General features: G+C 42.0%; 1 protein-coding gene across 2 annotated transcripts in view; it reads left to right on the forward strand.

Moving 5' to 3' along the window:
• klf13 (Kruppel like factor 13) overlaps nt 1-17741 on the forward strand; it is a 37778-nt gene extending 20037 nt beyond the window's left edge. Inside the window, exons 5-6 of one of the 2 annotated variants that reach the window (XM_017032943.2) lie at nt 5869-6902; nt 17345-17741. In XM_017032943.2, coding sequence (XP_016888432.1) covers nt 6413-6902; nt 17345-17664 — 810 coding nt within the window. In that variant the 5' untranslated portion in view covers nt 5869-6412 and the 3' untranslated portion in view covers nt 17665-17741. Of the gene's footprint in view, nt 1-5563; nt 6903-17344 lie in introns of those variants that run through there. The other variant, XM_025055911.1, reaches the window with a different exon arrangement.
• Nucleotides 17742-26496: the final 8755 nt, after the last annotated feature.

Raw genomic sequence — 26496 nt, forward strand, 5'->3', positions numbered from 1 at the left:
CTCTGCATTACACTGAGCTGGATTAGATTTTATTTTTGTTACCTGATTTGTTATTCAAGTGCAGTAGATAAGTGGTCAATACATCATTCAGACTCTGATACTAACAGTGAAGTCTAAAATATTTTTTTATTTTGAAAATGCAATAATCCTTCAACGATGGCAAGGTATTACCGTTCCGTAGTGATGGCTGACACCAGGCGAGTGGTCCTTGGTACAAAAATGGTTGGGGACCGTTGCCACTGCATCAATGAATTCTCAATAGAAATACTACAGACCAGCAAATAGGCACAAAAAAACTAAACTGGGTCTGCCTCACATTGCTCTTTTGAGCTGTATTGTGTTAAGAGGACAAAGGCCCCATGCTGTTATGTGAGAGGACAAAGATGGCAGTACATAACTCATGGCTCATTGCTATCCCAGGGTCAAGAGACTGACGTGGATTCTGATGTCAGCGTTGCATACATGACTGTTTTTCCGTATTAACGTCACTAGATAAAACAACTGTTTTGAGCAGGCTCTTCCTTTTCTAACTTCATGCCAGTAAACAACTGAACACGTCCTGTTAAGGAGTGCACTCAGTTCTTTGTGGTGGTGTGCTTGGGAGGCTGCACCATGGCGGGGGAGGCAGGCAGGATTAACATACTGTTGAAAAGTACTGCTTCTGTTGTGTGGATGAACATGGAGAGCCTGGAGGCGCAGTCAGAGGGAGGATGACGACCAAACTGAACTCCTTCCATGACAACAAACACCCAACCAGCCTTGTGTGAACTGATGCAGTAACCACCTCCACCCTCACCAGCCCCTTCAGGGTCCACCCTCTTCCTGCAGGATGCCTCAGAGTCGAGGCGCCTCTGAGTGCCTCATTATGTCAGCAGACTGTGCAGTTGCTCCTCACCTTTCTTGCAGTCTCAACTTACTTGTTGTCTTTGTTAAAGGAGGACACCTGCATAACAGCATGTTTACAATCTGGTCTGCACTGCTTTTCTGGGGTTTATCTCCCCGCTTTTCTGAGCACAATTACTGTTGAAGGTCATGTTTACCCGCTGGCAATAATCTGTTTGTGTTCAAAATGAGCAACGTTTACAGGCTCATAAGAACTTAGCATAAGACCTGAAACTGAATGATTACTCATAAGTGATTGATTAGTCATAGTCACAGAATGTAATATAACATTTGGTTAATAAAAAAACCACACAGATTTATTATGATATATATTGTTAGCTGTCATTATAGAATGTGTGATATTTAGATATTTATTGTTAGCTGTCATTATAGAATGTGTCTACTGTGTACATTGGCTGTGTATGTTGATATTGAGGAGATATCTAAGAGATATCATGTGTCCTGTGTGAGTTAAGAGCAGGTTAGAAATAAAACACAAGCCAAAATGTGAAAAAGAAATTTCATTCATTTAGTTGTTGTAAAAGACACACAGTGGAGGCCAAACATTTCCCAGACATTTTAGCATTGTTGCAACACAAACAATTTATCAGGAAAATAAATAGTTCCCCTTTAAAATGGTTTCTAGCAGTACCACTGTGGTGAAGGTCTTGTGATGATTTTGCAAATAAGTCCTAACTCAAATAAGCCTTAACTTACAAGTTCACTGGTTCCCAATGTGAGGGGCAGGCCCCGCAGGGTGTTTGCCAGCCCAGTGATCATTTATTTATTTATGCCACAGTAATAATATGGTTTGGTTTGTATTTACTTTGTGTAATTAGGGCAACGCTTTTGTAGGAACCCAATGTTTTAAATTAAAATAACATTAAGTTTTGACTTTTGGGAACCACTAAACTCCCTATCTACTGTAATCTACTTTTACAGTATGTCTTTATCGGTTCATGGCCTTGTTCATGGAGTGTTGGGAAGCTCCACCTTTAAAATCTCGGTACTTTTCTACCAGTCACACCTTTGGACAGGAACCTAGTTCTTCAGTTGCAATAACTTTCCATTTGAATGACTTTTGACTCTAGCATAAAGAAGCAGCGAGTACTCTTGGTCTCATTAGTCATGTGTCAAGTGAATATTTGGCTCTCACTGTTGTTCTGACTGACAACTTACGTATCTGTGTTCTGTTTTCACCATGTGTGTCTAATGGTCATGTTTTGACAGTAATGATAAGGAGTCAATAACACTGTAACCAGTACATCCTGCTAGACGGCAGGGAGGCTGCACTTTGTTACAATAACACAGTTCAGTCATGTCAGCTACACCTGACTGACTCATCTGGCCTCATGTGATGAGGCACCGCACGTAATCCTCTGCTTGTTTTCACTCATCATCCCAATAGCAAAGACCCATATTTCACCTGTGGCTTATCAAAACACGGGCATGTATGCTTAGTATTACAGAGAGGGAAGGTAATAGTATCTCCTCTTGACCTTGTCGACTGTGTTATTTAATGCTTATATAACTGTTTGACCCGTGCAGATTTATAAACCAGGTGTAATTTCTGCCTGTTTTGTCATCATTAGTCAGGATGCCTGGCTACTGTCTATGCTGCGTCTATGCACAACAATGACAACAACAGTATTACAGTGTAGTTGGTCTGATGTAAAAAAAATAATAATAAAACAAAACCTTTAGGCAAACAAACCTAAAGAAAACTACATGAAAAACCATAATAATAAAACAAAACGCCTAGGCAAAACCTTTAGGCAAAAAAACCTAAAGAAAACTACATGAAAAACCTCAGTGTTAATACTTCCCTGATTCACAAAAAAGAAAAAAAAAAAGAAAATTTAAAGTGCATTGGAGCTGATGAAATTTACTTATGCACTAAGTTTACATTCATTTATTTATCTCTAATCTTGATGCTGTTCAGTTTTACACTTAAGTTTACACTTCTCCTAACAAAATGCCTGTTAGGGATTTAGTATTATTTGAACTAAATCTAGAATTGTGTCTTTGCTTCTTTACTAGGGCTATACAATCAAGCTCTGTTTTTTAGAGAAGATAATCAATCTGGTCTTTTAAGAGGCTGTTTTTATTGATTTGGTTTCCTCATTGAAAATAGTCCACTATTGGACAATAATTTAAACTCAATTTAGCTTCTTTCCTACCCCTGAACAAAGCAGCAACAGCACAACAAATGGAGTGAACTTCTGTGAGTAGTCAAAGAGTTTCTTTCTCCAGTAACAACAAACTTTGATATCAATGGTTTTATCCAGAACCTACTTTCGGGTTGTGAACCCTGCATCTGTGATGGCGCAGTTGGGAACCATAGTTTTGTCTTTAAAGGGTTCTTCAGTACTTAATAAATGATTGACTGTTTTATCTCTGCTCTGTAGTTTATGACAGCAGATGTCACGCACAGTAACCTCCCCGTTCTCACATTCACACTAAGAACCATCACAAATATCTCCTGCAACTCCACCCACTGCTTTCACCAAACAGTAAAACTCAACGCTTCAAGATGTGCATATATGACTGGCTGATCTCATGGTGGGTTGTTAACATTGGGATCAAACAGCGCAGAAGCTTCCAAAAGACGATCTAGAACATCAGCACCTTTTGTAGACAGAAACAAAACTCTCACAGGTCTATAATAAAACAACAAAACCCACTTGTGGTTTTTTTTTTTTTTTACTTCTTCAGCTTCTTTGTTTTACTTCTGCCTGGCTTTTTCACAAAGGCCATCAGAACCGCAGTGGTCAGGCTGTCCTGCTTGTACTTAAACAGGATCTCCCAATACAAACATCAGTGAACAGGTCGATAGCACAGCTCTTCCTGCTTCAGAACTTCTATGTCACTACATGACACTGTGCTGTTTGGACACTGTGCATTTGGGGAGTTGGTGCTGGGATGTGGAAATCAGATTGCTGCAGAGGTACAGAGTGAGAGACACTGTTGCCTGTTAGTTTTAGAGCTGCAGCAGATTCTTGCCTTCTCGTGCTTAGTTGACACCCTGTGGGAATTGATAGACACTTGCTATTTCTACACAGCTTTGAGAAATAATGCTGTGAAAGAGGAACTGCACCCTCTTGACGTACTCTCGGTCGAACAGATCACCCAAGCACCGCATGAAACACAAGAACGCCGTGTTTCACTGTTGAAAGAATATGTAAAATAATACAGCCAGATGGCCCTCTGAATGCCGTGCTCACGCTGAACACTGGGAACTCTCTTGTGTGGGCTTTTGTCAATTGCTGAAATTGTGCATTCAGTCATACAGGAGATCATACGGATCTGATCTTCACAGATGATCTTAGTACTGATGAATTTGGTTCTTATTCCTTTAAAGGTGTGCAAAGAGTTTTAGCTAACTAGTCTTTTATTATGGAACAATACCAGATGAAGGAGCTGCAGAGTGGCAGACACTGATCCCTGAGAACATTTTGTACCAAACAGAATTTTACTTTGTTCATCATCTAAGCAGTAAAATCTGGATTCCAGGGGTTAGTGAGGATATTCAAGTTGGTCCTTGTTTATAATCAATGTCATCAGCTGCTTCTACCCTGGACTTTGATCTGTTGATTTGACTCCCCTCCATGTGTGTGTATGAAAACACAGAAACTGAACATTTCAGGCCATTCTATTTATATTTTTAAAAATACAAATAATATGTCCTGAAATATTAAACATGCAATGTACCATCACATTATTCTTATGTCCTGAAATATTTAAAAACATGCAATGTACCATCACATTATTCCGTTTGGTATAATGACAAGGGTTCAGAAAAACAGCCAACAAACAAAGGTTTGAATAAAAATGGCTATTTTTTAATACTATATCCCACATGTCAGAGTAGCCCACACAATATGATTCACACTATGGCCATTGTCATTAGACTGCAAACTTTGTGGACACATATTGAGACCCTTTTGATGCATCACACTTTCTGTGCTTGCATTTATCTGTTTCACTGTGGGAATTCCAATGTCATGAAACGTGTTTTTAGATCAGGCAACTCAGTGGTCTAAATGCTCCTGTGTGACATTTCCTCTTTTAATACATTCTTTCCTCTTTTGTCATTGAACGGTTGTATTTGAAGCTTGGGGCATTTTACTTCATGACAAAAATGTTGCACACAACACCCAGTGGTTGTCATGAACCAGGAAGTCCAAATACCTTGAAAGTCCAAAGATCAGACTCTTCAAGTGTCTGTCTCATGGAAGCCATCTTGACAGTGTGGTTGGTCAGGCGAATGTCGACCACGGCTCTGCAGTTCTGTGGGGCTCAAAACCACAGAATGCCACGATACTTAAATTTTGGCCATTTTGATCCATATTAACTTACATCCCATATGGATTAAAAAATAAATTTGAAAACTTAACACGTTTTATTAGAGATAAATTATTTCTTAATAGCCAGTCTCGTCCAGGCTCACAAACCCACTGTGCTTCTCTTTCTTTGGCCTTAACAGATTTTTAGGGAATGTTGTTCGCACCACCAAATCAGACTGAGGGTTATGTCACTGCTCATGAATGCATCACCATGCACTTCCTGGAGCAACATAAAAACAACGGTAGGAAGGGGGAGGTTATTGTATGGCTGTTGTTTTCTTTTAGATTCAGTGCTGCCTGCCTTACATTTTATACAAACACCTAATGGTTTTTTTTTTTAGAAACTGCTGTGTTGCTCTTTGCATATGTATTTTGGGGAGTATTGCGTTTTGGGGTGCTAACATGTGTGGAGAGTGTACAGACTGGAAGATTGGGAACAATTGATTGATATCTATTCGTCGTTATTTTTTAAAAGCACATCAAGTCCTTCTGTCGCCGCCTGTTTGTCAAACAAAAGAAACAAGGATTGAACAAGGACATGGACAGGATGCTGCGGAATAATCCAGCTACCTTTGTGTCTCCTTCCCTGATTCCCTCCCTCTTTCTCTCCTTCTCCCTTTCTCTCTCTCCCTCTCTGCAGTGCACGCAGACAACCGTCTCACTCGTGTGCAACCTGTGGGGGAAACTTTCAGGCAACTCAGATTGTGCGGTGCATCTGAGGACACGCGGTGCCCAATGAATGAGCGGCCACTCTGACGATGCTGCTGCCGGTCGACACGCCCCCAGCCAAGGATACCAGCAGCAGGAACAAGCGCTCGGGAGACGCGCACACTCACTATGCCGGAGCGTTAGAAGCCGCGATGGGAGTTAACACATCCAAGTGTGCAGAGTTCCTGTTTCCAGCCTCGCTGCACTAAACAAAAGACTTTTGGTTGGTTTTCTCTCCTCCATCTCTCCCTTTCTATCTGGAGGGGTTTGTCTGATGTTTTTGTTCAAGGCGTTTCTCACACAGGATGTTGATGATACTGGAAAGCCGGGTAAGAGCTTAAAGTCACTTCTCAGCTGTGAACCGCCACCTTCTCCTCGCTACCACACAAAGGGAACCACGGATCAAGTACTTTTGTAACATCTTATCAACCCTTCTTATTATTTTTCAATTATCATTTTGAAGTCCTTAAAAGCAGATGAGCTGCTTGAACGACAGAATGGATCACCGCTTTGCAGCAGAGTGCCTTGTTTCAATGTCCAGTCGCGCAGTTGTCCACGCTCCCAAAGGGAACAGGGAGATTAAACCAGAGATCCCGTCCTCCTCTAGAAACGCTGATGAAATAAAGGAGAGCCTGGTGAAAGACAACTCCTCTCTGTTTGTGGTGGCAAGAATTCTGGCGGATTTTAACCAGCAGACTCCCAACAATGTTGGCGAGCAGGCCAAAATTAAGGAAGAGAGCATGCCGAACCTCAAAGCTTATGCCGATGGTGGTGGTGTTGATGGTGATGGAAAGTCTGCCACACCTACCAGCATCTCCGATCCTGCGCTCAGACAAAGAGGCAAAAGATCGAGGAGTCGAGCGGAGCAAGAGTCACCCCAGAAAAAGCACAAATGCCACTATTCAGGGTGTGAAAAAGTTTATGGCAAATCATCGCACCTCAAAGCTCATCTAAGGACACACACAGGTCAGTGCCAGCGGATGCTGCAAAGTCTTACTCTTGTTACTTTATGATGGTTTCTGTCAGAGCAGGGCATTTAAGGCAGGAATTGTAATTCTGTTTTCATTGAGGGGGCAGTGTTTGTGCTACAGTTAGAGCAGGTGGCTCCCAGCCTCCCACACCGACTGTCGGTCATATGCGTAAAGATTCGCTGGTTCACTGTGAAGCAGAGGCACCGCACACTCACACTGGACACTGTCGCCACATTTGCACCACGGCGTTTTTTTTTTTGTTTTTTGTTTTTGCATTAACTTGGATGAACTTTAGTGTAATGTCATTTTAATTTCGGGTAGAGGAGGAGGAGGGAGTGAGATAGTGAGAGGGGAAGGAGGGGGGGAGGTGAAAACAGTGCCACTCCCACTCAAGAGTTCAGAGCTTTGTCACAGCTCAGTCCTTCTGCGCCCCCACCAAGACAACAACAGCAACGACGACAGTGGCTTTTTAAAAAAAAAAAAAACCCCACAGTGTAAAGTTAAACCCAGGTGCAGAACTAAATCACAAATCTATACATTTACATTCAAACGTGTACGCACACGGTTGCGGGGGAAATGTGGTGACTAAAAATGCCACAAATAAACAGGTGCGGAATAAAACTGCGCGTGCATGAAAGTTTTTAGAGACATGTCCAGTAGTCAGGGATTGTACGCACACTGCAGAGACAAAAAGACAGGAAATATTGAGATGCGTTTTATCGGCTCCAGGTCAACGGCGTCTTTACGCACGAGCGGCCGGAAGGACCGCATATCGCGGTGGTCGCGCCGTGCGTTTCCGCAGGACAGGCGTGTGTCAAATATGATGGGAAATAAAATGATGTGAATCGACTCGAATTTTCGAGGTTTATGACGAGAGCCGTAGAGTCTCCCGCCTGTCCACAGCTCTTTGTTGTGATGTGCCACACCCCCACAAGACAGACTGCCAGCTGATCTGGCCAGCAACAGACTCAGCTAGCAGAGCCTAGACTCACGAGCCTCTCCTGCTCCTCCTTTCCTCTGCTGCTGTTGTGTAGACTGCAGCTCCCACTCCCCTCACACACACACACACACACACATCCCTGGATCACACAGGGAACGCCTTGTATGAACTTGACATATATCTGTAGTTGCTGCACAGGATGTGCAAAAACAAAGCACCGTCATCTTTTTGAGACACACTTTTAGCTTTGGTCTCAAATGGAAAATATTCAGTATGAATCCCTCACAGTGCTACATTCCCATCTCTTTGCTAATGAGACTCTAACTTTAGTGGGCTTTCATTTCTTTTACTATCTCATAGTATAAATCCATATGGAAACCATATGCTTGTAAAATATCTCACTGCAGACCAACCCCTGTGAGTTTATATTGGCTTTTTCACATCCCCTGTGTTGCAGCAATGCTATTGTCGTCACTTGTTTTTTTTCCATTGACACAATTCAAACCTCTTCACTGCAATTTAAACTGTACAGCTGTACTGCACAAACTGTCAGCAAGGAAAGGGCAGAGGGAGCAGAAAACTGATGCAACTAAGAATTTGCCAGGAGAATTAAATTATTAATAATCAATCCCAGCGTTTTAGTTCACTTTTGTCTCCTATCTCCAAGCTGGGCGTGATTTTTATATTTGATCTTTTGCTTCATTTAGGATCACCACTTTTGGGTTTCATTTATGTGACTTGTTTGTTTCTTGGTATTTCTGATGGTGGGGACAGCTTCTACTAATGTGATTGGATCGTGGTAAAATGTGACTCATCTTTGTTCAGCTGCTTTGTCTCAGGCCAAATGAACAGCAGTGTGCCAGCCTTCAGCTCGGCGTGCTTCCCTCCAGCCTCCACCATGTGTTTTTTAGGACACTTTTATGTCTCCCTGCCTATTAAGTCTTTCCTTTGCCTTTCTTTTTGCATGCATATATTCCAGAAGTCTGGCCTCACCATTGGTTTGTGCCTCATAAATTCTTATAATAACGGCTAATTCTGCCTGTTTGATTGGCTGGTCCCCGAATGTGGGTCATCTGAGTTCATCCCGGGCTGTCTCAGCCAACCATGCAGTGCTTTCACACAGCCAGACTCTCACAGTGTACTTCCCTTCAGCCTCGACTAGCAGAGTTAAGAGAGAATGGATTCCAGTCAGATTGTGACAAGCACCTCTATAAAACTGATGGGGGGGGGGGGGGGGGGAGTTCAACCACTACTCAACAAAGGCCCCAGAACAAAGTGTTCTCTCGACTTTGATCCTCGAAACTTATCCCATTTATTTACATGTGCGCTGCCTGGTATGTCTTTTGAGTTCAGCACAACATGCTGCATCTTACAGCTAGTATACATTACATAGTTTTGCACTGTCCACTGTCTTACTGCAACTCTCAACCCCCCCCCCCCCCCCCCCCCTGCCATTAAGGTGCGAGGATGTGTGTAGAAGTCCTGTAATCAGACTTTTGTCGTCACTACAGTTCAGGAATGGGCAAAGTTTATTTTCAGTGTTCAAGGCATTTTAAATTGTAGAGTAGATCGTTACTTTTGTGTAATTACCTGGAGGTACAAGAATAACCTGAAACTCTCTTTATGAATTAGAGTTCACAATGCAGAAAAAAATAGTTTAGATGTTAGATTTTCCAAGCAGGGTTTAGAGAGAGACACAAGGAAGAAGCAAACATGGCTGCACACGTTGAAGTGGAATTACTCATTACACTACATCGTGTTTGATGCTGAGGAATCCACAGCAGTTAAAGCTATGGTTGCCAGACTGGCTTTTGTCTGATGTCTTGGTGGAAGCTGGAGGTGTGGCCTCTGTCCCAGACATACACTTATCCTGCAGTATAGAAAATGCAATCACTTAAAATGTATAATCTCTGTTTTATTGTGCAGTTTTAAGTTTTAAATGAAGACCAGAAAGGGAACTCTGCCTCTATTTTAGGTGTTTCTCAGCCAAATGCAGATCATTTTTATCTCCATTTTACTTTATTTTATTGAGAAGGACAATGATGACCAGCTATTTTGGATATTTTTAGTTCCTTGTGTTTTTGCAAAGACTCGTTTTCCCTCTTTGCTCATGTCATGCTTACTGCCATCTCCAGAGAGGAGACAGCCCCAGACAACCTCATTATAAGTCATGTCTTTTCAGAAAGAGCGCGGGTCCTCTGTGCACCCCACAGCTGGGACTCACAAAGGCCATCTTGTCAGTGTACAAGACCTATTTGAAAACTATTTGAATCACCGGGTCAATATTTCTAGAAGACAATGAGGCTAATGACATATTTTACAGTTGATTTGAGGTTTTGTCTGGACATCTTTTGTCTCGTGCTGGAGGCACCTCTCGCTGTAGAGCATTTTACTGTCTGTCCTAAAAACTTAAGTGGCACCACCTGGCAGCACAACGTAGCCCCAGTTATTCAGGCAGGCTTTCTATTTTTGGTCAAATAACTGTGGTTAATGACACTTTTAAGTAAACGCAAAATTATCCCAAGTTCCATGTGGAAAAAAGAAGTCAGGAGTTTCTGATTATATATCCTGCACCTCTGCCTGTGGTTTTATATTTGGCTGCACTACTACACAGAGTGCACAGTGTTCTTGTGTGGCTGGTGGCAGTGATGAGGTAGCAGGGTGGAGATGGGGTTTTCCTGCTTGTTTTTGGGTCTGATCATGGCACAGAAATGTGCAAAAGTGCAACTGGGGCATTAAAACTGAACTCTGTACCATCCCTTCTCTCTGGTTTTTGCCATGACTCCAGGTTGAACTATGTATATTTTCCTTCCCTGCACTAAAATGACAGATGCTAACTTGCAATTACCCAGCCAGCATTTTCTCTGTTAGGTTGCAAAGTATGCAGAAAACTCATACTCAGAAAACCCATATGGGTCAGTCCCTCTATGTAGGTATTTAAAAAAATAATTTACTGCTGATATGCAGCCAAAAATGTCATGAGCAAATTTAAAAAAACGAATTTAGGAAAATAAGAAAAGCTTTTTTTCTGTACATATCCTTCATTTATAAACACTTTAACAAGCACTGTAACACAGCTGGCGTTACACTGCTTGTTAAACCTTTTTGTTGTCTGCAGTCGGAAATGAACACTGGTATGTGTTCTTCATCTTCAATAATTTTAACAAGTTTCCATACATGTTCTTGTTTTCTTGACAAAGCTGTTAGAGACAGCAAACTTTGACACTTTTTGAAACAAAAAAATCTGTCTTAGAACATTTTTGACTTTGCCTTTGTTTGTAATTATCTGCTGTCACCTAAGCAGCAAAGGATAAATGAAGTAATACTCTGATATAACCACTATTACACTAATACCAACTGGTTATCTATGCACAGAGTTTCTTTATGTCACGTAGTGGTTGGAACGTAGGCACTTGTATCATCATCACCATTTTCGTCGTCACTCATTGTTAACGCTCATTAATAAAGTAACTTCATTATTACTTTACGCTGTGGCGTGAGCTTGGTGCTAATTAGCTAATGCAAGTTTGCCATCAGGCTTTGGTTGGAATGACAGATCCACAAGGATCATGATCTGGTTTGTTGGAGCCTGGTCTCAGTATTTCTTAGTATTCCTGAAGTTTTGTCTGAACCCGAGGTCTGCTGTGCAAAGTGATGAACCAAGTCTTTTACCATTTAAGTTTTTTTAAACAAACATTTGTCCGTCTCTTGCAACTGCTTACAATACTGAGAATGTACTTGTACCACATTTGCCATATACTTCATGTCCAGTGGAATGGCAGTAGTAGTTAAATCCACTTGATCCTTTAGATGTAAATAAAACCAGACTGGAACCAGTGACTTGCCAACACTAATCCTTTGATATGCACCATGAAAGGAATCATAAAGACATGTTGTGGTGCATTCGCTGTCCATATGCTCCACTACATGTGGAGATATCATGCGAAGCGTAGTTCCTCACTAATGTGGGATACCTGATTTAGCCGTGATTAAGCATGCATGGTGGGCACTTATAATACTGAGAGGCTCCTGTCAGGCAGTTCTGTGTTAGTGCTGCTTTCAAAGGCCCACAGGGCTCATGTATTCTTTAGCTAGCTCTGGAGTACTACTACTATAAAAGCTACTCTGTCTTCTCCTCAATAAGGCCCCTCCCACCCTTCTCCAGCCCAGAGAAGAAAAATAGATGATGAAGCTTGTTGTGTTTTGAGATATATACGCCCATGGCTTGTGGTGTGGTGTTGATTACCAGCAGCAGCAGGAAGAGGAGAAGGATACAGACCTGTGTGCATTTTTACCTCTTCTTTTCAAAAACTGCAAAATACATATCGCATGCAAAGGGTTGGTTCTGCAGCTGAAGAATTAAGAACATAGAAGAGTACAGTAGAGCAGGCTTGGGGGTGGGGTGCGCTTCCAGTACATTCTGTGTCTATACCCTGCACTGATGTAGGTCATTTATTCAGCTGCATGCATCTACGGCTAATCTGATTAACGTTGAAGGGCCTTGACCTCTGCAGCAGACTACACCCCGTCACGAGCACCAGTACTAACAAGGCACCGCCAAAATGTGCGTCCACTGTCTCCTTATCAGCACAGCTCAAGTACAAGAGAAATGGCTGAACGCAAATGTCAAAGGGAGTTTTTTTCTCTCTCGCTGGGTCGTTTATGTTCCCCATGGCGTGTGAGGTGTGTCCCCTATCTTGGTGTGATAAATCAGTCTGTGAGGCACACCACAGCACACTGGGGTGAGGCTCTCAGAACAAAAGTATTTTGTTCAGTCTTGGCTTTAAGAAGGTATAATCATGTTCCCTCTGAGACGTGAAAATATTTTTCTCCCAACTTGCCTTCAGAGTATCAGGTGTAACACAGGGACAGCTGGCACTATCGCCAGCGTGCATCTCTTATCGCGCATGCGATAAGGTTTTAGGCTCCAACACGGCTGTGGTCTTTTGTTTGGCACCGGTTAATAAGGTAGCACGTCATGAATGACAACAAAGTGCCAGGCTCAGTCATTAAAACGAACTGGGTTTGTCCTGTGGGAGTGGGTGACAAGGCATCATACATCCACCTGGTAGTAGGGTCCAACTGAAAACACCCATGCATACTGTGCTGCAGCTGTTTGCATGTCCTTAGTTAACCAAGCATTAAAAGATACGGGAGTCTGTTAGCAGCAGCAGCAGCATGTCAGGGATGCATTGCTCAAGGCTAAAAGAGAGTGCCCACTCTTACTAATTGAAACAAATGTGATGAGCGAGTCAATGTAGGCGTGTCATCACAGCCTTTCTCTTAAAGAGGTAAAAGGATGAAGTAATGTGCGTCTAAGTGTGTTCAGTAACAGACAGTTCTTCTGGACTCCCTGCTGTACGTCTCCAGGTTAATGTCAATAAGCCCTGCGCCGTGCGGAACAAGCACAGCGAGTTACAGTTAGTATGCAGTCTGTCTGATTGAAATGCATTACAGGAGAGCCCCTCCTGCTGGGACAGAGGCTGCTGCCATTGTTCACAACATGACAACTGTAGGCCCACGAGGGAGTCAGCCTATTCAAATGGCGAGCTACGTCCCTCTCCACAAAGACAAAAGACGATAACAGAACAATCATTCTCTGCTGTTTCATTTTTGCTGAAAAATGTGGGTAGGTCCTCAAGTGAAAGCACCTGCCCTAAAACAAGACCATGTTGTTCTTTTAAAAACTGTAATTACTCTGAATTAAACAAAACAAAACAAAAAACTGTTTTGGAGCTGCACAGACTTCAGTGTATGACCATTGTTCTGCACAAACCTTGTGTACATGTTTATGCCATGCCCACTGTTTGAGCATGAAGCCATTTTCACAACTTGGACTAAATCTATGTGACCTGCAATGATGATTTTTAATAGCTTAGTATTAATTGTTTATCCCTTTAAATGTCAGACTAAATGAAGCACTAAGATCTCCCACAGAAACTGTTCTAAATGACCGGTCTTTGACACTTTTACAATACAGTGCATTAAAATGCAACTCTGTTGTCAAAGCTCGACTATGCTTTGGTTTGTATAGAGGGCTAAAGCTAGGTGCTCTAAGGTTAGCCTTCTGCTGTGGTTAATGCGAGGGACTCAGCAGTCATTTTAGCATTACCCACAATCCCATGAGTGGTTGTCTCCTGGCAGAGCATCTGGCTCCTGGTTGGTTACAGGTCAGTGTGTTGTAAACACACAACCAAATTACAGGATTGTGCTAGGCTCTGCCACTAGAGTTTGTCGTGTCCCTTTCATTTCAAGATGCCAAGCTGGCTGTGCCGTTAAGCCGGCACTGAAGTGAGGCAGCCCCGTGTGTAATGAGCTCTGATCCACGGCCTGACTCCAGTCTTACTTTCCTTTTGTCAGATTCTCTGCACAAGTTTTTTTTTTGATGTGCACATTGTGTTCTAGAGACTGTAAAAGATATTTCCTACCAGGTTCACACAGTACACGGGAGCCCTTCAACCCCCCCCTTTATTCTAAACAACTAATCACTAGCTCTCCAATGTCAGGCTCAGATGCAGGTTTTAAGCCCTACACCGTGTTAGTCCAGCCCATGCCCGAGGACACACCAGGAATGTTATCTGCTCTGCTTTGAAATGCAGGTAGCTGCGGCTGGAACAGGTGACTGTGTTGAGTTCCTGTGCTGCTGCTCACGTCAAAAAGAGATTTGATCTCGCTCTCACAGATAGCATCCCTTACACCGAGGAGACAGATTCCATTTCTCGTCAGCATTTCTCCAGAAACGCAGGAGCCAAACTTGTAAGATATGAATGAGAGTAGGGTCGAGCAGGAGACACGGGGATGAGCTGACTTTATTAACTGACCCAGTGGCCCTTGAAGGAACACTTATACTGTACAACAACAGTGTTAATGACATAACTACACTGCCTTGAAGGGGATGGGGATGGGGGGGGGCACAAGTGCTTAGCAGAGTACAGTTTGTGTGCACATGATGTAACTCAGTTTATGGGTAAGTGGGTCACATTGTTCGTTAGGGAAAAGCTCCCCTGTTTCCACGCTCACAGCTCCTCCACCTCCTTCTCCTCCTCCTTAAAGACATTCAAACTGACATGTTCTGTTAAAGATGCACCACACCCTGCACGTGGTGATCTGTCAAAGATGGCTGCTTATGGTGGACGTTGACATGGCTGCCATTGAGGATTAATTAATTAACGTCTGTTTAAATGAATAGTTATATTTGCTTTATTGTCACATGCAAATTCATAACTTTGTGTCAATGAAATGCCTTCTAGTTGCAAATCCTATAAACATGTTCTCTCTCTTTATTTTGGTTGACATGCTAACTAGCTAGCACCTATGTTATCTATGAGGTCTCATTGTTTTTTTGAGATGTATGAGTGCTTTAGAACAAACTCTTAGTGGGGGGTGGGCAGGGAGCTATTGCAGGATGGCTTATAGCACAACACTGCAAATAAACAAGGAATTTACAATCACACTATTGACATGAAACCAATGAAGTGCTTACTCTTAGCTGCAGTGTAATTCCTCTCGGCCCCTCGTTTTCTAGGAATTCATGGAGGTTCAAACAATTTGCGTCTTGTTGGTGAGCTGCTGTTGGATACCTGATGCTTCCACTATGACTGCATTACTGTATCACAGAAGTTAGGCTGGATATTTCAGCCTAGCTCTCTGGTGTCTGGTTAAATATTCATGCTCTTGGATCTGTTACATTGGTTATTGAGCCGTAGAAGAGTGCAGATCTTTGCTCTTTTTTGAGCCAATAACTTAGTTTGCAGTGCGAGTGGCAGCTAAACCCTTCAAAGAGACACAGATAAGAAAATAGGCCTTTGTGTGTCTGCCTGTGGCTCTGTTCTGTTGCTGCAGTCATGTAGTGTAATCCAGGATATACACAGTCAAGCAGTTATGAATGGTGTCTCTTGATGCAGGGCAGATGAATGAGTGTTTTTTGTTAACTCTGGAATGAGACCAGTATAGACTTGGCAAAAAAAATTGACAAGGCTGTGTGCAATGCAAATGTTATTATTATCTAGGTTACTTAGTTTACATACCCTGTGCCCTATATGGACTCTAGGGAGCTGCCGTGAGGCGTGCTGACTGTAGCTGAGCTGAGGTGTCAGGGGCGAGAACACAGACTGGGCTGTCTAGACCTGCTCTGTCTGTCTGGATGCTTTGTACCATGCAGTTTTGGTTGGGGGGAGGGACTGAGACCAAAGTGAACTGAGTTTGTGTTTTGTAAAAGTCACAGCATCAGGTAGCATTGGCATTCGAGGCTGAACACTGTTGTTTCCACTGTCACTCTCTTCAGGAAACCACAGAAGAGAGAACATGTTTTGCAACCCTTTTTGTAAGTGCGTAATTGTTGTGCCTGCTGAAACACATCTCGCCATAGGTTCGCAGACAATGTCGCCCCATAGAATAGAAAATTAATTTAATGTATTGCTTGAATATATTTCGTAAGGACCTGTGTTTTGGTTCCCAGTATCCTGTTTCCAAATCAGAATGGGAAAAAAACCCACAAGATATATAGTACCATCTGGCTTCAAATATATTTGTGTCAAAGCACACTTTTATGGCCTGATGTTTGGGGGAAGGGTGTAATTTCCCATGTGTCGAGTCACAGATAGTTGCATGTTAGAAAATGGGCTGGGCCATCATTAAGTGTGTGATTAGCATCTGGAGTTTAGATAATTCAACCGTGTCTGCGTCTTTTGCACTCAGCCTCTGTAACCGATTACCTGTGGAGTTTATTGTGTCTGAACTATTCTCTTGAAATTGATTTTTAAAAGTTATTGTTTGTTATTGTTATTGTCTTTGTTTCAGATTCTTGATTCAGATACTTTGAGCAGAGCCAGTACCAACCCTGTGATTATTATTTCATTGTGACGCAGATTCTATTATGGCTAAGACGGCCTAAACTTGTTCGGCAGGATTTCCTCTTTATGAAAGTTATCTGTTCTCTGCACACATCAGTGGTCACGGCTTACAATGAGTCATTACCTGTATTATCAGTTTGATGAACAGAGTTAAAAAACTAGGGAAATTAAATTAATACAACATAGTTTTATTAAATTATAGGCCAATTTATTCAACATTTCCAATCAGATCTGGTCTAACGTTTAGACGTCCCTGCGTTTGACCTAACACTAACACTTACTAACACTCTTACTTGGATTAAAGCCATTCTTTTACTCATCATTTCTCACAAAGTTTTGTTATTATTACTGCAGTCATTTGGACTAGTCACAAATAAAAGACTTTGAAACATACTGTACATCTACCTGCTGTTATTTGTTATTACAGAAAAAAGTTTTTTGTCATATTTAGGAATGACTATTTACCTTGATTATTGTGATTAATTGTAATAATTTACAATCATCATTAATCACAATTAATCCTGATATTGTGTAATATCTTACAAACCAAACCTTAATCTTTCCTTGTTTAGGTGTAAATCATTGCTACAAAATGAGTCTTAAAAATCTTTCTCGTACCTAAAACTCTTTTTTCCTGTTTTCCAGGTGAGAGGCCTTTTCCATGTACCTGGCCAGACTGCAGTAAGAAGTTTGCCCGCTCCGATGAGCTGGCCCGTCATTACCGCACCCACACAGGCGAGAAAAAGTTTGGTTGCCCACTCTGTGACAAGCGCTTCATGCGCAGCGACCACCTGATGAAGCATGCGCGCCGCCACTCAGATTTCCAGCCCGGCATGCTGAAAAGGCCTCACGGCGGCGGCAGCAGTGGCGGCACCAAGCGTCCCAGCTCCCTCAGCGACTACAGCCGCTCAGATGCCTCTAGCCCCACACTCAGCCCCACGCTCAGCCCAGCCAACTCGCCTTAAACTGAGAAACCTGTTGCACTTTCAGCCTCTCACCTGCGAGGCCCGTTTTTCATCGTAACACTTGTGTTGCACAGTCGTCCGCTTGCTGTGGTGTACCATACTGTACATAACTGCTTATTATAGTGCAATTACTCGTGTGATCCTAAAAGAAGGTAATGCCTTTTCCAAGATGGCAATATTTACATTCTGTACCATACGTCTGTATTTTTTAGCTTTGTAAACGATGGCTAGACGTCAAATGTACATTTGAAGTCACTTCACAAGATTCAGAAGAAAAGGAGAAACAATACACACCTGACAAGTCTTATCATGTAATTTTACTTTGGATTTTTCTATGTGAGGAGAAGGGTACACACACAAACACACACACACACACATACACATACACACCTCAGGATTGAAGACAGTTACTTTTTCTGTAACACCACAGTACTCAGCAGTGCTCACATTAACTGCACAATTTACTCATCACTTTACTCTGAAATTCAACAGGGGTGGAATTTAAACGCCCTGCTCAGGGATGGCCTTGTTAGCTTGAACACAGTAAAAGGAGAAACATACAGTACATATAACAGCCTTACACTCTACACAATTTGCACTCTTCCGTTTTATTTCTGTCGGGTTTTTTTAAATATTTTTTTACATTCAAGAGAACATACAAACATGTTCCTGTTCTGGACTCTGTTATGGTCTAGGGTTTCCACATGAAACGTGATGTCACCAAACCTCCACCTCAGTTAAAGAAACACATCTGTTCCTTCTCTGAAATGCTCCAAGTCAGGTTCCATTGCACTGGGTTAAATATGTATTTAATATCAACGTCCTTGTGCAGTGTATACTGTATAAATCTGCACTGTAACAGGATCTGGAACACTTTTATATATAAATACCCTTCTTGAAAAAAGATCCTACAACCTTTAAATAGAGACGTTTAAGTTTCAAAGCAGCTGTTGATGCTTTATCTTTTTTTAATACACATGCTGTACTAACAGACATTCACACCAAATTGGTCCAAAGGGTACAATATTCACCCCCTGCCCCTCTGCAGCACATAGGAAAAGTACCAAAGACAAGAGTGAAAGACAGCTTTCTACTCAGTCTCCATCTAGGCCGGGAGTTGGTGGTTGGCAGTATCGCAGGTAGAACCACTTCCCTCCTCCACCTCCTCCTGGCTCCAAATTTTGTGGCCTCTCTGGAGGAAACAGCTGCATCCCACAAGAAGCTATTCAGAGCTAACATGTCATTTTCAGGGCGTTCTTCCGCTCCCATCTGCCGCTACCTGTCCTGTCAGATACTGGAAAAGCTTCAAACCTGGCCTGTTGCATAAAGTGACTTAACTCCACGGGTCAAATTTATAACAGTGATGGGGTTTTTTCCAGCCAGGATGGACTAGAAAATGTTGTAGTACAGAGTGAACAAACCGACTATCTGCAGCAGACAGACAAGAGCAGGCAGGTCCTGATAAAGAAGGAGAGGTTTATCATGAGATAAGCAGCACAGAGGGGGAGACAAGCCCCTGATTTTCCTCAAAATCGACTCCCTTCCACCCCTAGCTGTAAGGGGAACACTGCTGTAATTAGTGTTTCGATTTGAACTTTGGAGTAGAAAGACAAGCTTATGAACACCACTGCTGCCTAGATGATGCTGGTAGTGTACGTGGGATGTGGCTGTCTCCATTTTAAGCACACGTAGAAATTTAAGCTTTCCAACAGCTGCTTTTAAACTTCTTTTACTCTCTCTCTCTCAGCCACACAACAGAGGGTGCTGAACTAATAATTGGTGACGAAAATATCATCAATATGACGTGAGATTCACAAAGTGAGACGGGAGAAAAGGCCAACTTGTCGTGCCTCAACGTCAGGCTTCACATTCTGGGCTAGCCCTATTTAAACGACTGTCAGCCCAATGTCCCATCCCTCTGTTTTCATCACACTTCTCTATAGAGGTGTATCCTCATGATACATTTCATCTGCTCAAGCCTCACCTCCGCAGCAAGTCGTCAGGCGCTCTTTCCGCAGGCCACAGTATGCATGCTAACACGTTTGCGCTGAAAGCCCATCATGGTTTGTGAGGCAGTGTAGCAGGTGTAAGTTCATGAATGGCAGGCCTTGTCCCTCACTCTGTATAGAAGCCATGTCTCCTTAAAGGTGGCGAAGAAGCCGCTCTGTCACATCCTCTGGAAATAAAACATCTATTTAAAGTCAAAGTGGCAAAAAAAATGTTAAAGGTAGAGTATGCAGAAATGTCCTTAAAATAACATAAAAGTACTCCCTAGAATATTTTCAAATAGGACATTTTAAGATGAAATTGTTTACTGATTGAATAAAGAACCAGTAGGTGGCAGTAATGGCACTTAAAGGATGCACAGCTGATGCAAAAGGTCAAAGAAGTGAATGTTGGGGGAGGAGTAGGATCAGCTCACAATGACACGTTTAATAACGACTGTTTATTGCAAATATATATGAAGAGGGCTTAAAGATTTTGCAATATGTTGGCTCACAGTACTAATCCTGTTTCCAACTCAGTGCTGACTCAGACATGAGTCAGTTAAAGTATTTCCTTATATGTTAGCGTGGGTAATAGCCCGTCTAAAGCTAATTTAGTTTCTTCTTTTTTACCTCTTCTTAACCGAGTCTTGTAAAACAATATTGCTGTATTAGTGCACATATGAAATGGGTCATGGCATTCAAATGATGCTTATAGCACCCCTGCAGGAAATTAATGGGAGGAAAAAATATGTTTGTTTTTTAACAGAAGGAAAACAATTTCTGGGTACTCTACCTTCTACAAACGCTTCCAGAATGGTTTGAAGAGCCCAGATTAGTCACCCCCATGAAAAGTCTTTTACGTCCCCATTTATATATAAAAAAGAAAAGAAAAAAGAAAAACTTAGATTTTCACACACTTTCTTCAAATTGCTGCTGGGCAGCATTTTGTAGTTTCTATGATTCAGTCAGGTTTTTTGAAAACTTGATTTGTAAGATAATGTTTTCCTTTAAAAAAACACCGGATGGTTCCAGTGACTCACAACAACACAACAGGTTTCACTTCCTAATTTACAGTCTGCACATATACCTCAGGGTCCACATCCACAACACATATATCTATCTATCTATATATATACATTTATATATATAGATATATACTGTATATGGGACAGTTTGCAAAAACAGATTCCCTCCTAGTGGTCGCTGCTGGTCAGTGTCCGACCACACTAGAAACAGGAATGTCTCGGGCCTACCTGTTGCCTAACGTATCTACATCACATCCAACATCAATACACCAGACAGTGAGGACGTCCCCGTGACAAACAGGATTGTCTCATAACTTTTACTCTCACTGTACCAAATGTACTTGAACAAGACAACACAAATGGCCATTGAACACAGTTTTTTCAGTATGTGTTTTTATTTTTAACTACTTGCTTTTTTTTTTTAAATCAAATGATTAATCCTGTATGATCTTGTGTGGAATATTATCTTGATTTTCTATCATCTCCAGGTCATTTCAGCAGCTCTTTAAAAATGTTCATGAAAGCATTATTATTATTCTTGGGTTTTTTTGTCTTTCCGCTCTTTAACACACTGAGGTCTTTTTAGTGTCAATGTTTTAACCATGTTATCCAGAAACACTTTATACCCTGCTGATGTCAGGATGCAGGCGGCACCACGTCAGCTCTCATCCACACAAAAGTCCGATGGCATCTGGATTACAAAATAACAAATCCACAGACTTTGATGTTTGAAATGTTGGACTTTTATTTTTGTCTTTTTTTTTTCCATGAGCGTAGAGACCACACCATTGTGAGTGAGCGATGTAATTGTGGCTTTATTTTGTGTTGGATGTTTTTGCTGAAATATTTTTCATTTTTCAAAAATCATACCTCTGGAAATTTTTTGTCTGACATTCATATCTTTTTTTTTAAGTATCCTTCATGTAGCATCCTTTGTGTAACTTCTGCTTGATTAGTAGCACAACTGACTGGTCTTCACTTTGTCCCTACTTTCTCAAACAACACTGCAAAGAACGCAGTTCGTTCATCCATGAAAGTGATGTGTACTCCAGACCCATGATGACCAGTATAACATACAGTATATGGGTCTTGTACACACTTTCAGAGTAAAACTGCAAACCTACCAAGAAGTAACATAACCATATTTTTATTATACTCCTGATGAGATGGTGATAATTTAGAAAAAAAGGGACAAAAGAAAAGTAGGAAAACAAGATGGCTCCAGTTATTACTTTTATTTTAAAAGAAAGTATACATGAAGATAGAATTGACTGTTGCCTATCGTGTAAACAAATAAGGTAAATAATATTTAAGAGGTTCCTATAAATGACGTGAATATCATCTCAGTTTAGATGTTTGTGACTGATCACAGTGTAAAAGCATGATCGCTGCAGTCATGTGCCAAAAAATATACTGGTTACTTCACAAACACGATCAAAACTTCAGGATTCCAAAGTTGAAACAAATGGAAACTAGCTATGATCAGAATCTTAACCAATTTGTACAGTTTTATACATGTTTTCTTATTTTTAATGCTGTGTACAGGATTTGTTGAAGCAACTCTGCGTATTTGATTTGCAAGTGCTCTAAGTTAAATATTTTTTGTTCTTATTTTTGGCTTAATGTAAACATTTTGATTGTGTAGCATTTTTTGTTAGCATTATTTAAGTTGTTTTTTTGGGGGGGGGGGTTGTCTTTTTTGTTGCTGTACACTACTTCAGCAATGTAAAAATGGCTTAAAATTGGTATTTTCGTTTTGGACATAAGAATCGAAATGAAAAAAAAAATGAAACAAATGCCCAACCATTCATTCCAAAGGTTCTGAGAAAAAAACCCTGCATTTGCCTATAAATGTGCTGCTTTGTAGTTTCAGAATCCGTGTGTCTTGACTGTGAGGTTTTTATATGATGTCAGTTGTATAAAGGGTACGTGTCTCACTTGTCCACCTTCCCCTGGTTTAATTGCTCCTTTCTTCTCTGCCACCCTCTTACTCCGGTGAAGCCAAGTCAAACCAACAGCAAACATGCAATATTTGTAATGAACAGAGAACGTACGGAGCGTGTGCTCGTCGCGACGAAGGCCTAAGGTTCTTTGAAGGTCGAAATACAGTTTTAAAAAGGCAGCAGGAAGAGGGTGGTGCGGGGTGGGGTTCTTTTGCAGTGAAAAGTGAGGCCCGAGCTCTAGCAGCTCATCAGCGGCACCACAGCTACAAGCCGTTACCAAAGGTTTTGAAGGGAAAGATGAATGTTGCCAGAATGTTGAACTCCACACGGGTTTGGAGCCTCAGGTCCAGCCTGTGTGATCTGTGGATGTTATGCTTGACATGGACCTTTTTTCTGTATCTGTTTTTCTTTTATTTACATTTCTTTCGCAAAATGACTTGAAAGTGAGAATAAACCCTTTCAATCAGGGGAGCAGAAGGAAAAGAGTAAAAGAATAGAAACCAATGAGACTGGAGTGGCAGACCACATCTGTTAGTGCTCTTTACTGACCGTTTGCTCTTGCTCAACTGCCACGAGTGACACTGTGCTGAGTTTGCTCTTGGAAAGCACGGAACGAAAGTCTTTGACCCGAGCGTTTTACCCTTAAAGGATTGTCTCTTCCGTGTCGTGCAGCGATGTCGGGGACCTCTCCTGGGTTACAGCGGGCCTTTTGGCCTGGTTTCCTGTACTGTTTGTCTTCAGTGTACCTCCTTGTTGTAACGTTGCTCTCTCGATACCTCTGTGTGTTCCTCCTCTGCCCATCACCATCAGTTGCCTGTTGTAGTGACTCCATGGTGCTGCACCTCTTGTCAGCACCAATTAAATCTTATTTGTAAATATCTCTGGACTCAGCTACGGCCAGTACATCCTACTATGACCTCACTCTAACCTTCAGGTGTCCTTTTGTTCTGTCGCTCTCTCTCTCTCTCTCTCTCTCTCTCTCTCTCTCTCAGTCTCTCTCAGTCTCTCAGCAAACCAAAATCACTGCGTTCAAGTATTACAGTTGTACAGTTTCTTGGACTCTACACAGTTTGAATGTGCTGGTCTTAGCTGCTCTTTTGTTCCTTTTTATGGCATTATTTTTTACATGTTAGACGATATATTGTGACCATGTCCTATGCAAATATGAAAATAACAGATTGTTGAAAAATGTATGTTGTCATAACTTGTATGCATGAAATAGTGAAGTTTACATTTGGAAGTAAATTGATAAAATAAGCATCTACATTTTTGGCTTGTTTTTTCCTCAACTGGAAAATATAAGGTGAATGAGAAGGGACAGAAAGTGCTCAGTTTTTAAAATATAAACTTTCTAAGGATGTGAACCGCTGTTGAAACCACGTTTATCATTTAAGCCTCATAACTCTAAAACTGAATCTGTTCAACAAGTTTGTTATCTCTGTGTGCGTCTGTATCTGTATTTCTCTTTTAAGAGGAAGTACGCCTTGTTCCCTCATGCAAACATTTACAGTAACTGCTGGGGTATCAACAATGGGTGGGGCACCACAGTACTCAGTTATCCTTCCTTCCCTATTGTATTACAGGCCCCAAAGACAGATAAACATTTCCCTGTGTCTTGAACAAGACCAGAAAATCTAAAGCTATCAGCAGCCCCGCTGTCATCACAATCAGTTAAAAGCCCACTTCCCAACCCCACCTCTCTGGAAAAAAACACTGTTGAAGGAAATAGACACAGTCATTCAGTTTTTAAACTGAAGTGTCCAGTGTGGGATGGGCATATCAGTAAACACACAAGGAGGGAACAAAGACAATGACTGATGTGAGGTAGTGGTTAGTGCTCTTGCCTTACAGAAAGAAGATCAGTGGTTTGATTCCCAGCTGTACCTGACGACCTGCAGAATGAACTGACTTCACTTTTTAACTATTGTCTTTTTCTATTCACAGTGAAACTCCACAAAATTCCACATGTCAAAATAACACGGGCCAAACTGTTGTATTCTAACGCCTCGTACTCTTCAGTTCGTTCATGTGAAGGTTTTGCTGTTTCCTATGTACAGTCTGGTGAATAGTGCGATGGTTCAGGCTTTAACAACAGGACAACAATGCTGCTACATGACATTACATTATGGTGTAAGGAAGTAAGCAAAAGATAAAGAAGACAGCATTACAATTGTTGATGAGGAGCCTCCTGCTCTCCTCCTCAATCTGCAAACCTCCTGTCTCCTGGCAGGTTGACGCCACCATCATGCTATGCCACACAAACAGACAAGCTGCCACCCCTGGCACTGCCACACAACTTCATGTGCCATCGCAGCCGGCCTGTTCTAGAACTTGTTTTTTTTTCTTTTTTTTTTCAATTTCAGCATGAATATTAACATGCGTGTAAGCTGAGAAGTTTTAGTCACAAGTCTGTCAACTCTCCCTTTGCAAAAACCTCAACTGTGCCAATTCTCGTCCGGCAATATTTCAAGATTTCGTTCCACAAGTGAGACGTGTATTCTGTCTGAATTCTCGCATGTATTTGTTGTTCTTGACACATTTTCTCCTCCAGGCTGAGTTGCACTGCTGCAGATCCAGTACAAAGCAGTGGGAACCTATCTCTGCTAGTATCGCCTTGCAGACAGGATGTGGGGGCAGGTGGTTTCACTCTGACAGATTTATCACCCCACCTCCACCCCTTCTTTAGAGTAGCAGGTCCAAAGTCCCAGGTTCTTAAAGAGAGATGCAAGAACTACGGCTATGAGTTATTTTCGGTATTTAGTCTTTTTAAATACGATACGATGTGTGAGATGCAAGATAAAAATGTGAGAGGTGGGTGGTGTTCCAAGGCTTACATACACAAGTGTGGGAGGTTCTGCAAGCAGAAAAAGTCAGAGAAGCCCACACACTGAGATGTGTGGGATCTGTCGACTTTGGGATTCATTGAAAATAATCCGCAGAGAGCAAAGGAAACAGAAGCTGCAGTAAACCTTGTCACACTGACCCAACTCTCTCTGTGTGTGTGTGTGTGTGTGTGTGTGTGCATGCATACTTGTCCGTCTTGTTCCGTGCCAGGCCGCAGTCGGCAGACTGGAGGACCATGTGATGCCACCCACTCTCGTGTGCAGTGCATTGCAGGGTTAGAGTGAGAACCCGACGAGCGGCTGGAATGAGCTCAGATACTGGAGACTGGCACTGGTTAAGAACAAGGCCCAGTTATGAGGGGTGAGGAGCAGGGCTGGACGTTTCCACCTACAGCTTCAAACACAGCACTACAGTAAATGCTGTCAGGTGGAGTTGCTTATACAGGGTGTCTGCAAGGGAAGTTGTTTTGATTAATCAAAATTGTTTTAATTATTATTATTTTGTTGATTTTGTTGTTTGTGTGTCTTTCTTCAATTCCTGCAAATATATTAGTGTTGTAGTCAGACCCAGGTTTCACATTGAGTAAGTACAAGAAGTTAACAATATTTGGTGGTGCGTCATGTAACTTTTCTTTTGGTATAATCATTGGTGTGCAATATATATGTGAGGGCGCTCGGTTTCCATTTCCTGTTTTTCCTGCTGGGTGGAGTTAGTGTCATCACATTCACCTGTGTGTCTGTGATTAGTCTCACTGGTGTCACTTTGTCTTAGTGGGATCATTGTACTGTTCAAGTCTATTCTTTGGGCAGTTTGAAGTGACTCTGCTTTGTTACAGTGTTACAGTTAATGCCTCAGTGATTCAAGAGGTGGTGGTGGTGGTCATGCCTCCAGTGGTTCCTTGTTCTGCGGCCAACTGTCCCTTGGCGGTTCCTGGTTCTGCAGCTGATTCTCCCTTGAGGATTCCCAGTGCTGCAGCAGACTGCCCTTTGGTATTTCCCAGATCTGCTTCTGACGCCCCTGTGACCTGTCCTG

This window comes from Cynoglossus semilaevis, chromosome 6 (genome assembly GCF_000523025.1).
Source record: "Cynoglossus semilaevis isolate Cse_v1.0 chromosome 6, Cse_v1.0, whole genome shotgun sequence".
Taxonomy (NCBI): domain Eukaryota; kingdom Metazoa; phylum Chordata; class Actinopteri; order Pleuronectiformes; family Cynoglossidae; genus Cynoglossus; species Cynoglossus semilaevis.